General features: G+C 41.6%; 1 protein-coding gene and 1 long non-coding RNA gene across 5 annotated transcripts in view; one reads left to right on the top strand and one right to left on the bottom strand.

Moving 5' to 3' along the window:
• LOC125767122 (uncharacterized) overlaps positions 1 to 16,752 on the top strand; it is a 241,659-nt gene that overhangs the window by 66,635 nt on the left and 158,272 nt on the right. The gene's annotated exons all lie outside the window — the stretch shown is intronic.
• LOC125767009 (frizzled) overlaps positions 1 to 16,752 on the bottom strand; it is a 217,286-nt gene that overhangs the window by 62,942 nt on the left and 137,592 nt on the right. Inside the window, exon 5 of one of the 4 annotated variants that reach the window (XM_049433219.1) lies at positions 5,970 to 14,771. The exons of the other annotated variants lie outside the window; for them this stretch is intronic. Coding sequence (XP_049289176.1) covers positions 14,764 to 14,771 — 8 coding nt within the window. The 3' untranslated portion in view covers positions 5,970 to 14,763. Of the gene's footprint in view, positions 1 to 5,969; positions 14,772 to 16,752 lie in introns of those variants that run through there. 4 annotated transcript variants of the gene reach the window in all.

The raw sequence follows: 16,752 nt of genomic DNA, 5'->3' as shown, positions 1-16,752 counted from the left end.
GAGAACCCCCAACCAAAAAAGGGTCGAAAATCGTCCCTTTAACGATTGGGGAAGCGTGCACAAAACCGTCGGTAAAACCAATTTCGGACGCTTACCGTCCCGAGTTGCCGTCTTCCCGGTAAATAAACACTAATTAACACTGGACCTTTTCGTAATCAGCTAAAAAGCCGTCGAACTTTACCGTGTGTGCGGTGTGAGATTTGGGCAATCGCGGGTGTGGGAAGGATGAAGAGTTCGGGCAAACTTCTGGCCCGAAGTTCTGCACACCGCCACAGCAAGAAGTTGCATCTTCGAAGATGGAGAAAAACCCCACGGTACACGGGACGCCTTACTTGCTTGCACTAACGAGCTGCGGAAAGTTTAGCGTACTTGGTCCGGGATATAAATCTCCCTCGATTTCAGACTATGTGCGCAAAAAGCCTATTTTCTTTCGCCGAGCGCCCTGGGAAAGCACCCCATTTACCCAAAAGGGTCGTTGAACGGTAATTCACTTGCCACCAGCGATTCAAACACAAGTGAGGGAATGAAATGTTCCTAGGGGGAAAATTTAGCACAATGTTACGGTTTCTCGGTCGGCAGAGTCGGCAAACCACGGGTTGTTGGTTTTCTTGTCCACCCGTTGATAAATCGATTGCGGATGCGATCTGTAAGACCCTTCAATTCAGTCCACAAATTGTTGGAAGTGTGTGTGTTTTTTTTTTGTTCTTACTTGTGGCTAGTTGTAAAATGTTTTCTGTTCGAAGCGCATCCTTTCACCCGTTAGCTAAAAAGACCCAGACAGGACGAACATTTCGCATGAAACATCTCAACCGTGCAGACCTCCCATTAGAGGGACATTATCACCCGACCGCCATCAAACCTTCCAACTGCCGCGACTGTGTACGAAATGTGTTGTGCAATGTTTTTCGATTTGTTTCAAATCATGCTGAGTGAGCGAAAAAAAAGAGCAAATTAATCCATTTGTCTCCGTGCACTGCAACGTCGGCGGCAATCGTTGAATCTGAATATTGCACAAAGCAACGATAAAAAAAACACTCACATCTACCGTGCCGTGGATGGACTTACATGGATGCATGCATGCATAATGAATGCCTCCAGAATGTATCCGTTGAATCGGTTTCGGGGTTTCGATTTTACGACCGGTCACTGTTTATGGTGCCAGGAATGGATACGGATGCAAATGAGAGGAATCGCAAATGCCACACTCTGTTCTGCCAGTAACGCAAAAGTAATCGAATGGCACAGGGAGGGATATCCTGTGTGTGTGTGTGTATTAGGTTTTTTTGTTCACCTTCAGACAAATCGCACAAATCTTAGCCGATCAGCATTGTTTTGAAGGTACGAGTAAATTTTACACCACCAAAGTCGTAACAGGGTTTTATGGGAATGTTATAAAATTTGTTACGATTCATCTGATGGATACATGTTAACATTCACATGGTACATAAATATTTACATGATCGTAAATGCATTGATTCTAAATTCAATGCACCAAGATAGGACGTTAATTTGTTGTACAACACAAAATAAAAACCGCACAAAATATATTTGCTCAAAAAACCTTTCCTTTAAGTGAATTATTTTGCAAAATTTACCTTAATTAGTATGTGAATTTTTGTCTTTTCAAATGAATAAACATAATCGGCTCTTATTGAAAACGAAGCGAGAAAATCGATGCATCAAACAAACAATGTTTGATCAATAGAAAAAAAAGTAATTAAGGGATCTTGTTTTAAGGGATGTTGTTTTGTGTGTGTTTTGAAAAATTATAAAATTATTGGTAATATATTACATAATACGCTACATAAGAAGGGTATTGTAATTTACATTGATTTTCTTATTTAAATATGAATAAAATAAAAGCAGGGGTTTGGCCATTATCATATGACATGGTTGGTTCTTTACAGTGTAAAGAACTTGATCAAAATAATTGCCGTTGCAATTATCACGAACATAAAATATTTATACAGTAAAGAACTCCTCTTCACTGCTATAGGGACTTGATTATATCCGGATAAGCAGACAGCACGGATAAAAGGTAATGCCTTTACTGATCAACAACAGTGAAAAAATCTACAGTGGATTGAACTGATTTTTTAGAACAAGTGTCCGATTTTGTGTTATATTTATACATTTTGTGTTAGTATATAACGTTAAAAAAAAGATTTGATACCGGAATATTCTTGTGAAGACTTGCGTCGCTACTATTAACTCCACTTAATTTGTTAGGGCGATTAAAATATTCACTTTTTTCATGTGTTAACTAATATAAATTACAATGTTTGCTTCGTTTTAATGGCCATCATTGTATACTGAACAACACGAGCATAACGTCAGACATAGAGTATCAGGAAAAAAGTTCTATCCATTAATTATAAATTTTATGAAAGTCCGTTCAATTTTCTACACTCTTGGATAAAACAAAGAAGATTTATGGACGAGTGACGTACGTTCCACGGGCGAAAAATAAACTCCCAAGCAGTCTCGTACTAAGAACTATGCAACGAAGCATGCAATATCAGCACATCAATCAAGTAATGTTTGCAATATTAATAAAAAATCATTTTCCTGTGTAAGCAGTTTATAAATGCATATACATCTTTTATGACGCTCGGCATCATCGTACACAGCAACGCAAAAGGAGAGTTTGGCTAAGGAGACTAAGGAGTAATTTATCAGCACGGCGCCTTTGCCTTCTTATAAGCTCGGTGTTATTGAACGCTGCTAGAATACAGGATCGAATGCATTTATTTCTGCTCCACCAGTCTAGTGTACTGCTGGCCCATCCCGTTGATGTATGTATGCAGAAATGAAATACGGAAAGGATAAACTGCAACCGATACACCATGCCATAAGTGTCGACACACACTGCCGCCATATCAGAGCCCAATGAAGGGTCGTGTTTGGTCGTATTAATAAAATATGTCATTTCCGAGTACCTTTCTAGACGTGCTATGGCGATCGTTTGTCCGGGGGTGGAGTTGGACATTATTTCATCCTCGACTGTGCGGGTCAAACTACAGACAGATCAGGGTTTAGTTTGTGTGTGTGTCACGAATAAACGAAGCGGCGTCAGCATTTGTAGGTGACGCGAAAGGGCCTTTTTTGTTCGTTCTGATAGGGATTCACGCTGTACACAGTAGGAACTAAGCAGCAAAAAAGGAGAGTCACAATTTAAATTCAGGCTCCAGTGGCTCAATACGTTGATCTGACGCCCGGTTGTATGTCAGCGCATCGTTTGTAAGTTGTGCGAGACACGACTATGATGTTCCCAGAACAGACCAACAGTTCTGTGAATAAATAGAAGAGCAAAAAAAAAATACAACCACTAAACATCGTGCGGGTTTTGACCCGCACGATTTGACTTTTCCCCGATTCTAGCGAGCGGATTTTTCCGAACGATCCATTGCACGCCTCCTGGGCCGAGAGAACACGTAGGTCGACCGATCTGTGCTACCGTTCCACGGCGGGCTTAGATGCCAAGGCCAAGAGGGTATGAGAGAATTGTGTCACAAAAGGGCACAATGAAATGTCGCACCACGCTGTTGTCATTTTGTCTGGGCACGAAATAAAACGGGATCAGCGGACCGGATTTTCCGAACGGTGCCATGCATAATGGCACTGTTAGCGATTTCCACCCACCAGGGTCTCAGAGAGTCGGATGCCCGCGTTAACGTACGTACATGCATCAGTGGACCGTTGTGACCGTGTTTGCAACATGCTTATCGACAGTGACCGTCGAGACCATTGCCGTACCAGAAGCGTTGACGTAGAGAGCTCAAACTTTGGGAGAGTTCCTGAGCAACTGTAGAACCACACGAACGGTTAAAGCCAGCTCATGTCTAGACCATTGAACTTCGGGATGTAGCTTTTCGAACACCCTCACCCATCAATCAGAGGACATTTCGGCAGACAGCATTGCAGAACCACCAACAATGCTGAACATGCTTGGAAAGAAGGCATTCATCCGGATTTCTCGTTGAATAGATTCTTTTGGAACTGGGAAGTCGTGTTCTGGGAAAAAGCCATTCCAACCAAATTAGCGGAAAAAGCGCGAAACGGTCGCATCTTTTGCTGGGAAACGTGGAACAGCCACAAACTGAAAAGCCTTCATCCATCCAATGTGCAGAACGCGAGGTTCAACTTTTTTTCGCCTTTTCAATGATTGATGTGTTTTCAATGCCTAAGCTTAGGGAGTTTTCCAATAACCCCCTCCATGCTTTTAGCGTCTAGGGAAGTGGAAACCGTCCGTACCATTTTGGGGTTGTGAGGCCGTACTGTGTCGAAAAAGTTTGATGGGACAAACAACGGCGCGTGAACACACTCTGTCGGACAACATTGTCGCTTCCGGGCGTTGGAGCGGTTACATTCAAAGTTACCCCCCCAAATACGGGAAACAACTCAGTAACAGCAGTAACTGAAGGAAAAAGGTTTCACTGGAATTATGTTTGCAACTTTTTTACCAGGAAACAAATCGTAATGGAAAGCACAAGTTGACTACATCAAGCGTAGAACGATTCTTACCATGTTTTGCGTTTATTGCCCGTAGCGTCACTGCGACCGGAAAAACTCAACCATTACAGGCAGGGGCCTTACGGTAAATGCACACGATCGCATCTTGCTCTATTTCTTCCGACAGTACTTTTCACGTGTCCTTTTTTTGGAGGGACAGGGGGGCAAAATTTTTGAACATGCCGTTTTACGCTCTGACGGCTGTCAACCGGTGGTTGAGCGTTCGCCCATCACCCATCAAACCAAGATAGAAGGAGACGAACTTTTCCTGACACTGCCATTCATCAAAGTCACACCCCGGTGGCGGTACGGTACACGGGCGCCGTCCAAGATGGTTGCACGCCCCAGGTTGACAGCGATGACACCACCTTCTGCCCAGTTTGTCACCACCCGATGAGAAGCGGAGGATTAAAATGTCAACGGTATGAGTAATAGCCATCCATTCAGGGTGGTCTCTCTCGATGGGCGAGAGACAGGGAAGCTGACGAAAAAAAAACCCCCGTCCGGAACTTTGACCACAAACCACTTCGAAGATGGTGTTGTTGTTATTGCAAAGACAAAAGCTTACGACCACGTCACACCGTCCGTCATTTCGTTTTATCTAAAGCTCGTCTCGCGCTTATGGTCACCCCCATCGGTCGTGTTCTGCATCTTAGCAACCAGCTAAGAAGCAGCTGTAGTATATGCTGTTTTTCTGTCTTTGTGTCTGTTTATAGTGTTGTTTTGTTTGCTTTATTGCAGCTTCACGCCATGCTGGGCCGAACAGCACCAAACCACGAGACCTCGCACGATGAAACTTTAATGCCGGGTTGATCGTGTGGCGTTTCTCGTACGTTGGCTTCCTTCTGTTTTATCCTCTTGTTGCAACACCCACAAAAAAAACCCGCCGAGATCGAATGCAAGTCCTGCTGCGGTCAAGGGGATTTTGGCGACAGTCGTAAATTTCCGAAAGTCTCAATTTGTAGTCAGAACCGTTCGGGACAGACCGCAAATCAAGATAGCGCGCTCTGAACCGGTACATGTCAAGAGGGTCCTTCCTTTATGGAGCAGTACCAAATAAAACACAAACTATTGCATTCGGAATTGGAAATTACCGGCGAACGAATTTGTGCATCATTGATTTGGAATGAAAAATGTTAAAAACCACCGTAGAAATGGGGGAATAAGAATGGAACGACTAATGAAAACAGATGACACGGTACGGTCAAAACATTGAGTCTTTGATTGAGAATTCGATTTTTGTGATTAATAAAACAAACCAATAGCTATCTTGAAATCTAATTTAAATTTAATTCCTTGAAAATATCATCCGTCAACTCGTACTATTGGGCAGCTATTGATCGTGTGTTCTGAAAAGTTGATATAAGAAATAGTATCTCCAATGTTTGCCAAGTCTTTGAGGTCTGCAAACTAAAATATGTATATTAACCAGAATTATTCTTAACCAGAATTACCAGAAAGCCAAATTATTCTTCTCACATTTATCACAAGATTTTATGGTGCCTTTAAAAAGTGGCACATTCATATAACACACACTCTCGTCAGTACATTGTTGAAAGTTCCCACACAAAGGAGTTTTAAATAACCAACCGTAGAATATCGTTCCGAAAATCTTTTCGAAAAGGGAGAACAAGTGCTCCAAAGCACTAAGGTACTTGCTAGAAAAGCATACTTAAAAATTGATGCCAAAATACAGTAGGGAAAGTAAGTAAATTACGTGATGCGGCCTTGTTGGGTACAAGATTTGCCAGGATTTTTGTTCGGTTTTAACCTTGGATAAAAGTACGGAGTCTCTTCACTGCTTTTCAGGAACACAATATACCGCCTTCACGGATGCTTCATACATAGCGGGGTGGCGAAAGCACCTGTATCTTGTTGCTGTTGTTGGAGGGCATTTAATAATTCATTAAACATTATTCACCGACAAACGAAGGAGCACCGCGCTGCAGTGACTTTTCTCGTACAGAGACCCTCCATCGCCCCATTGTACCAGAAACCACTTGGGTTGGTTCCCTGCACAGTGTTCACTTTGGTGAATTAACTTTTACGCCAAGGACCTAGGCTCCATTTTACCCGACACACACACAAACACGCACATGAGCAAGGATAAAAAAAGCATGCAAAATTAAAGCAAATATTCAAAACGACCACGAAACGTCGAACCAAAGCCTCCGCGTCAGTGCTGTAGGGACCCAACCGAAAAAAAACACACATGAAGCGTCCTTGGGTACGTTTGTAAAACCCAAAGCGATACTGTTCGTTATTTCTTGCAACATGCGTACCGACCGCATGCGTGCATTATGCGACTGTGAAAGAATCTGCGGTACGCGGCCGAAAACCTCGAACAAGGCCTAACATGCTATAGATTGCTTACTACCGGGCACACCAAGCGATTCCCTTACAGTAGTAAGGGGGGAGTCATGCAGAATCAAATTTACACACCATTTTCAATGCAATTCCCGTTTCGTGTTTACTGACGATAAGCTGCTACGTTCTTTTAGGTTTGTGGGGACGGTAGAAGAGAAGAAAAAAAAACAAGCCATGATAGCACCAAACCGACCTTTCAGAGCTGCACGCCATGCAAGGATACACGATCGAAGGCATAGCATGACCGTACCATCGCATAAGCAGAAAAGTTTCACCGATGTTCGATGCTGCCACACGTTAGCATGAAATTTGCAAAACCGAATGCAGGTGTAGTAACGATGGCAAACCGAAGCTGACGGGAACACCTACCAACGTGGCCGCTTCTGGCCACAATATCGTCCGAAAAGACCTTTTTTATTGTTTCAAATCACTCGCCTTTGCCTCTGCTTTTGGCGATGGGTGCAGGCGACATACGAAGGATGCTTTAACGTACGGATGACCATACGTATAAACGGGTGCAGTACAGTGAAGACAGACGTTAAGTTAGGGATATTCTGGGGATTCGGGGTCTTTCTTTTTTTTTGCTTCACCTCTTTCGATGTTGTTCGTGCAGGGGGCAACATGTACAACGGATCCAGACACAAGCAGGGAATAGCATTGCATGGAAAACCGCATCGAAACAGTACACTACACGTGTGCAGAGAGACTGTATCAAGGCTGACGATAATGATGATGCCCTTCCAGCGCTTCCGAAGTTGGCCGCATGCACGAAACGCAAACCGAGGACATGCTTACATGTTATGTTTGTTGAGGGTGGTTGCTAGTACAATATAATAACAAAAAAAAAGAAACACCAACATAACCAGGAGATAGAAAAAGCTTTTGTTGTCCAGGGAGGCGAACAGAGTTGCTCTTCATACTCGTGTACTTATTTTTAAATCTTCCAATAGCTCACACCTGAAAACAAAGCGAACAAAACACTCACCCGGTACTAGAACTAAAGACTTCAACGTGCAAAAACCTGTACACCTTAGACCCTAGACGACGTTTGTGTGTATGTCGAAGTTTTTGGCTTGTAGAGCCCATCAGCAACCTGGGGACACCGGTGTACACGGGTAAATAGCATGATATGCTGGCAGGATTAATGACACGAATCCCGAGTGCTAGTAGTCGTACGGGAAAACTAACCCAACTTTTCTACACCTTCAGCTAGTGGGCTTCTCTCGGTACCGATCTACCAAAGTTCGTTACTTAAAATATTGCACGCCATTTTTTTATTTCCTCTTCACCATCCTATTTTAATCTTTCTTTAAACTATCTTTACCGGAGACTTTTGATATGCAGGTGTTGGTGTTTTTTTTGTCTCTACTGGAAACATAATTAATCCTCTTGTTTTAATCTCTGACAATTTCTGCTCAAGCTTACCTAAGTTTATTGCAGCTGACGAAGCATAACTTTTTTTATCGGATGTATTCCACACGACAGGCTAGTGTGTAGAAAAGAAACATAGCAGTTTCCATGTATTTGGAAACTTGTGTTCTTGCATTTACTATCGTTTTTGTCTATTTAAAGATAGAAGAGAGCGCCATAATACAGTATCCTTTTTGGTGGATGACTTTTTAAGAGAAAATTTGTCACAAAATAAGCCTGTAATAATACATCAGATCATCTCTTTTGCCTTTTTTGTTTTAAATATATCAGGGATATTAAAGGTACATTCAACATAACCGATCCATTCATCATGTGTCGGTGCCTCATTACTTCTAATTATTCAGGTTCGTTGAGCATCATTAACACTCGGTTTTATGAACGTTTTAAAAGCTTGCCGCAGAAATAGAAGAACATACCGGGTCAAATCTGACAGTTCTGAAAAAAGAAGCTGAGATGAGATCATACTCCAACACCGAACTCTTATTTTTACTTACGCTCTTCACAAGATCGTAAGACATTTCTCAAGGAATTTTATTTTTTAATGCATCATGAAAAAGTTTCACAAACCGATGATGCAGACCACAAGTTTATGAGCACTCGCAGAGAGAAAAAGAGAGAGAGAGAGAGAGAGAGAGAGAGCGAGAGCTATACATATATACAGCAACTTGGCTACAGACAGGCTCAACCGAAAGAAGAATTAAAAAAACGCAACTGAGTCAAGTAATAGAAAAACGTTAAAAGACTAATAAAAAAAACAAAAAAAAATTTGAAAGAAAAATCGAAAACGTAAACCATCTCACAGAGTCACACAGAAAAGGGTGATAATCATGTCGTAAGTCGGCGTAAGACGTAAAAGATACACGAAGACGAAAGCATCCCAACACAAGCGCCATTGCAACGAGAATGAGAGTGATGGGAAAAACTCATGAAAACTTCTACCACATCCTGCGCACAACCACTTCCAAAACGTGGCACAAAACGAAGAAAATGGAAAGAATTTTTCCTCAATGGAAGATATTGCTTCGAAAAAAAAAACCCAGCTAGAAATTCGATGCACGAGGATGCGCGGAGGTTAATGAAGTTTAAAACTTTGTGCCAGCCCTGTACAACCATTCCTCGACTGTTTTTTTTGTCCACTTCGCATCTTTACCCATAACTGACGGAAGTATAAAAAGTACATCGTTCGACTCAACAGCACGCTCAAGCGATGGCGAGAGTGAAGTAAAACGGCACACCTCGCAAGAAGATTTGAAGGCTTGAAGCACCTTCCACCAGTGCATGATGATCGCTCGAGTGTACGCTCAAATCAAACGCAAGCTTAAAACCAAGTCCACAATTAATTACTCCACTAACGAGGTAGAGACATTAAATTGTGTTCCTGCGCGATAACTGCAAGCAGCGGCAAGCGAACGAGAAAGGCTTATGAGGCTTTTTGAGCCCCCAAACCCGATGCCAATGACAGTGGAGTTCGCGCTAAGTGAGCAACGGAAATGGTGCGCTCATTAAAATTGAAGAAATGTAATTTCAGCCCGGTTTTTGTTCATCAGACAGACAGAAAAAACGCCCCAAATAATGCTTCTGATATTGGGAAGGTTTAGCAAAGTGTGCTGACGTGAACAAATATTCCAACCTCCTAAAGCCAGCACCGCTAAAATGGATTATTTGTTCATCGAAGGCCAGCGTTCAGATCAGAAATAATTTTCACTTTCCCTCCAAATGTGCTGAACACATGAAAAAAAATGAACGTGATTTTATGAACATTGCTTTATCAAACACTTCGAATACTGAAATGTGCGGAAAGGTTCCAAGGAATCCTTTGTAACAATGATTTTGAGAGTAAAAAAACCGAACTTTTTAACGAACCCAACTTTTTTTGTGTACTCTGTAACATATAAACGGAATTCACTGACAAAATGGAGTTTCCCACATTCTCAACATAAAACCGGACACCGAGCCAAATATTTTCTCCAGAATACTAAGGACGAACAAGGGTATAAACCCGGAAGAGTCTGCCGAGAGGAAAGAGGAACCAAACAAACACTCACAAATATTCCCTCGGCTTTTACACTCCAAAAACCGGAAGTCAAAAATCCCAATGCCACAGTCTGGTAAGCATCAGCAGTCGGTGCATTAGCCCACGGGAAGCCTCCGTCGGGAGTATGCTTGGAGCATCAGGGCCAGTATGCAAGAACGATAGCAAACCACCAACAAAATGCACATTTCGTTACCTCCCCATTTCGCCTTTGATATCCAGTCAGTGTTTGAATGATTCATTGAGCCAATCAGCACTACTCCTGCCTTACTACTGCCAAAACTGAACGTGTAGGTGTTGTAGGGATTCTTTTTGTAGACAACAAAAAATGCAACTCGCGGTTATACACACGCTACGATGTGCGCCTTGCCTTTGCACCATTGTTTGGCCGACTGCCAAATTGCCCTGCGAGCAGGAAGTTTTGGAGTTAGTAGCCATACACATGAGCACAGAATAAAATGTTTCAAAGTACAGCTTACCCGCTCGAGGCGCTATCTAACATCAACAGGCTAGGTACAGGTTGTTATCCGTAAAGTCAGGTCTATATAAGTGGATTTGGGAGTTTTTGGGGTACGAGGACCTTTACCCTGGAGTAAAAAGACACAACTAAACGGAACACAACAAACATAGAGGTCCCCTGTTTGACTTCTAACACATATTTCGCTAGGATTAGAGCATGCGCCACATATTGAAGGAAGCGAGGTGAATGTGAGCAAGTTGTATAAATTTTCGATTCCATAAATATGAATGTATTAAACGTCAATGCGTAGAAATCAGAGTTCACATCATCTGCCAACGGGGATAACCCCAACATCATCACTACCTTCACCCTTCCCCCTCAAGGTCTCTTTGTCTAGTGGATTGATATATTTTTTCTCCCCCTTTTTTATTCCTTCCGGACTACAACCGTACAATTCGATGACTGGATTACGCTAGAATAAATCAGCATTTTGTGGTGCGCTCATGCATTCACGATTTCGCTGCTCAAAAATTATGAGCAAGCAAGTCAAGCGAAACATCGTCGTGGCGTTGCCTAAACGGGCAAAAGGAACAATGCACGAAAATGTACCATTTTTCCCGAACACTCACCCACGGTAGAACAAAATCAGAAAAGTACACCAGCAAACTCCAACTTCACCTATGGAACACGCCCGCCGGAAATCTACCAGGCCCCCTAGCGGGCGGCAAGACGCATAACCGGCATTCCAGAGATGCAAGCATAATGTCTGCGCGCCATTCGGGCCATTCCAGAGTTTATTCCAGTAGGCTCTAGTAAGAGCGAGTAAGAACTAATGGGTGAACACGAGTCGGGGAAAAAAGAGCAAGAAAAATGGTATGGAGCGCCAACAGTGGAAGCTTCCGCAAAATCATAACCATTCGAATTTTTCACGCATTTTAGTTCCAGAACATAGGATTATGAAGATAAATCCCCAACCGCCATTGAAGAGATTTTTTTTGTTTAATATTTCATTGCTTCCATAACACTTTCCCCCAAACATGCGGGGCATTTTTGTGTCGGAGGCTGTGTGTGTGTTCAATTTATGAATGTATCTATTCGAAAAATCAACCGAACCAGTCATGCTTATTGTCATAGGGGTTTATGATAGTGGCATACTGGTATAGTATTTGTATGATATTTTTTTGACATAAAATCCATATTGGCGGACATTGACAATATCGTGCGCATCAGATTAAGTTTACAGAGTGCATTTTGTACTACATTTATAACTGAAAGGAAAGCTTTTAGGGGTTTTAAACAAATGTTTATTATAAAAATAAAACTCAGATTTCATTGTCCATTTCCCTTTGGATACATCTGGTGGTTTAAAGCTTTCTATGTTTTGAACAAAAAAAAAACAAAGTGTTTGATATTAAAGCAGGTTTTCCAGGAATGGGAAGAACAAAGTTTTAACTTATGTTAACAAACATGACTTCGATCAAAATTGTTTGACTTTGTCTGCCTCGTCTGTGATTCACCTTTAACCAGTGTACACAAGCACCATAGAAGAACGAGTGATCTGATTTGATTGTGTGCCGACAGCTGTACAGAAATGTTTGGTATATTGACAGCTCTATACGACTGCTGAAGCACCTTTCAAACGATGTCCTGTTTGTCTAAGAGTCCCAAAGCCTTAAAGAGTGCTACCTTAGTTTACCTTAAATTAATATTTATTCTAATATTCCATTTGATCCAATTTTCATATTGAATATCAGCATAATTTTTGAAATAAAAAAAATTCTTGCAGACTATTTGCAAAATGGCAACGGAAAACGGAATGGAAAATGTAAAAAAAATTGCAGATCTGGAATATTAATGGAAACCTTGAACACATTAGCAAACTAAAAACAAAATAAAAACGTAAGATATTTATTAGACCTCATGCGTGAGAACAGTGTTTTACGTCACGTACTAAACTGAAGCCTCGCGTTCATCGGTAAACGAATCAGTTTATGAGTAAAAACTCTTTACCGCGTGTGGAACTCATTTTTCGTCTATACCGCCAAATCAATCACACGCGCGGAAAAAGCTAAAAACAATTCAGCAGCATTTTCATTCGCACTCTCTTCTTAGCCAAAACACACAAAAAAACATATCACATGCTGTGATCATAACCGGCCGCGATGGGAGGAAAACTATGGCAGAGCGGTACGTATGTCATTCATCTTCGTTTGTTATCATTCGCACGAGTGGATTTCAACGTTGGTGGCGATGCAACCGCGCGAGGGTATCCTAAAATATCCAAACCATTTTATTTACGATCCATTTCCATGAATGAACCAGACCGAAAGTCGGTACGTTTAGCTACAGTGGCCGGGAAAAAAAGATGTTCAAAAACACTGAGCGAACCAAGTGACGAAGGAAGGATGGAAAATTCTCATAACAATCAATAACACTCAGCACGTCGGGCGTCTGGAGTTGCTCCGTAGATGATGGACGATCCTTGATGTTGCGCACTAGTGGATTACTTGCACGAAACCTTAACCTTACCAGGCGGGTAAACGCATGTCCCGGGTCACGAAAAGAACGCACCCGCGTTTTGGTAAATTTTACGGCCGTTTTCCTTCCTCCGGGCGCAAGTAATAACAAACCCAGGGACAGGGGAAAATTGTTTCCACTACCCTTCGAATAAAAAAGCGTCACATAAACACGGTGAGTACATGCGGCTTATTCTCACCACTCGTCGGGCCAGTCGCGTCAACCGGGGGCGGTTTCGTTTGATTTGAACTTTTTCGAAAGTGGCGGCATCTCGAAAGGCCTTCGCTAGCGATCGTCTATTGCATTTCACCCACGCTAAGGCAAATGCGGTTGTGTGTACGTACATACATCCAGCGAGCCATCTGGAAACAATCTGCTAAACGCTTCACCATTTCGGAAGACGTTGCCAGCAGCATGGTTGCTATATGGCCAATTCAATCGACCCGTGCAAGAGCTGCACGAGTGGCTGTGCTATGCTTCAAACGATCTGGGAGTGATTGAATGTGGAGCAACTTTTTATGTACTTTCTAGTGGTGTGCTATTACGGAACACTACACTATGGAGTGTAGTTTACTGCGTAGTTAAATGTTTATTGATGATTACCATTACTTGCTTCTGGATGGATCCAAACATGATCAAATGGTAATGAAATTTTTGTGCACGTTAAAAGGTAGCAAATTAGAATTTAACTTAAATGAAACAAGATACTTATCATGAAAACTGTATACTTATCACTACAACTACTGATTCTGTCATTTGGACCGGAACGCTTCATTTTAATCACATTAATTTTTGGAGTTCAAAAATTCCACCGCAGATTGATGTAGCCTTTTTCGTAACTTTCCAGTGTTTTAGTCGTTAATCGGGTGATTCTTTTGCATACAAATTGTATGAAGCATTAAAAACTGTTTATTAAAAGGGCGTTTCTGAACTTTCAGTTTCTAAACATTCCGTATCAGGCTAAAGTTTCTTCATTTTTTCGACTTCGACACTGAACAGTAAAATTAAAGATATACACCCGTTTTGCGACAAACAAATTATAAGCGACTTGACTGTTGTTAAAGGTAACCGCTTTTCGAAATTGTTTTTAAACTTGTAAACAAAAATACTTAAAAACGCTTGGTAGTTGTATAGTTCGAGCACTAGATTCATCATTTTGACCGGATCGCTTCATTTTAATCGCATAACTTTTAGCGTTTAACAATTTTGACGTAATTGTACAAAATTAAAAAATATATTTAAATACATTTGAGCTCATGGAAAATGCTTAAAACACTTGATAGTGTTAAAGGCTTGAAGTGTAACTTTGAAAGTTCGACAGAAAGTTCTCCTATCATCAGTTTCATCATTTTATCAACAAAATTTATTATCCCCATCAAATTACTTACGCAATTGATTATTGCCATCCACTTTACAAACATCAGGTATGGAAATTGGCACGAACTCACTCACCTAAAATGAAAGGAAAATACAATAAAGAAACACATTAATCATTGATCGATTTATCGCACAAAATGCACATCAAACGCAACTATATTGCCCATTTGATAGCCCAATTGTAGAGATCATGCAGAAAAAGGTCAACATTTAACTTTATCCAAAAACTCATTATGAGCCAGCCCTAAGGGAGAGATTGAGGAGAGATGGTGGAAACTCAATCAACCTGCCTAGCGATCGGATAGCTTCCGTATTACCGTGCTGCTGCGATTTTGGTTTTATTGATTATTTTTCGAGACATTTATTTCCCTCATTTCTTTGTCCGTACCGACAGTTCCCTGCGGGCGATAGCAGATCTGCGAAACGAACAAAGACGATGACCGTGTGTTTTTTTTAATAACTTCGTAGGCGGAGATGGTTGGGAAATTAAAACTCCCTGCTCAAACATTACCAATGCGCTTATTGATATCATTTAGTAGCCACCAATATCGATTTAGGGAGTGGACAGAGAGAAAAAAAAGGAAAAAATACACGCAACAAATGCTCTTGGATGGAAGAATAATGGTGGAGTCGCCTAGCCGGACGCGAGGCGAGACCACCGCGATGTACAGAACAACGGACCTCATGGAAATACAAAAATCGTGCGACGACCATATTTGTTCGAATCACGGTGGTTCTTTATTAAATTGAAACGAGTGGGTGGTGATGGTAATATAGAAAAGCAAGAAAAGGAAAAAAAAAGATCCCACCACTCGTGCACTCGATCAGTGAAGAATGGACGATAAATCGACCGATTTTAGGCATCTGATTTCACTCACAGCTTTCGTAGCACTGGCCATCGCCACGGAAACGAAGCGGAAATCGATTTGAAAACGAAAAAAAACACGCACACACAAAACCGAAAAGAGAAAAATAACCGTGCCTTCTGGGCCAGGCTTCAAATCGATTCCATTGGTCACCCGAAACGATTGCCGTCTTTCCCAAATTGGGAATGTGTCCCGATGGTAGGGTAGGTTACCAACGGCGGCACGCGCGACTTTTCATTCTGCCATTTAACTTTTTTCATTATAATGTTCAATTTTTCTTTGACAACCCTCCGGAAAGGGCAACCATCGTCGCGAGAGTTAAAATAATCTCAATGGTTTTTTTCTTTCTTTCTTTCCTTCTTTCACGCTCTTTATCCATCTCTGCACCAAAAACGAGCGCAAGATAAATAGTGCGCGGATGAAAGATTATTAACGATAATTGCATCGCGATTCATTTCATCCACCGCCACTTGTCCCGGGATGGACAAGTTTCGGGCTTTTTATTTCTCTACGTTACACACTTGTGGTTTGCAAAAAAGTAAAACACCCATCAACTTTCAACGTATTGGTCGAACGAAACATTTGCTATACTTATAATTGCTAATCGTCCCTCGAGTGGGTTCATGGCATGGGCATGAACAACCCCCTACGAGACAGCAGAGCCTTCTAGACGAAAATGACTAAATGCCATTTGCCCTGCCAAAAATTCGTTCTCCTTTTTTGCTCTTTTGCTCTCGACTGCTTCACGGCCCACATGATCTATGCCGTCTAATGACATGATTAATGAAGTCAACGAAAACTACGAAAATGGTAATTATCGAGCAAAAGGGTCAATGATTCTGTTTCCCTGTGCCTTTCGATGGCACGCATACGATGCCCAGCATCTAATTACATAACGTATGTTTTAATGGTGGGCAGGGAATTAAATTCTAGCAGCTAGAAAAACGATTTTACTGTTACGCCCATACAACTTATAATTAAAGTTTGCATTAACGCACAATTTAACTTCGTTTTTCGTTTCTCTACTCGCATGTCTGTAGGACGGGTGATAAAGTTTGTTTTTTTTTGTGTGTGTTTTGTTTCATGTATATTATGCCTGTTAGGAGAGCTCATTAAAACACATCTGGTCTGGTGAGTACATTTATCAACACATTAGTTTTATGTGGTTAATGAACCACACTATCAGAGAT

Source organism: Anopheles funestus, chromosome 3RL, assembly GCF_943734845.2.
Source record: "Anopheles funestus chromosome 3RL, idAnoFuneDA-416_04, whole genome shotgun sequence".
Taxonomy (NCBI): domain Eukaryota; kingdom Metazoa; phylum Arthropoda; class Insecta; order Diptera; family Culicidae; genus Anopheles; species Anopheles funestus.
The sequence above is the reverse complement of the archived record's forward strand: the minus strand, read 5'-3'. Positions and strand labels throughout refer to the sequence as shown.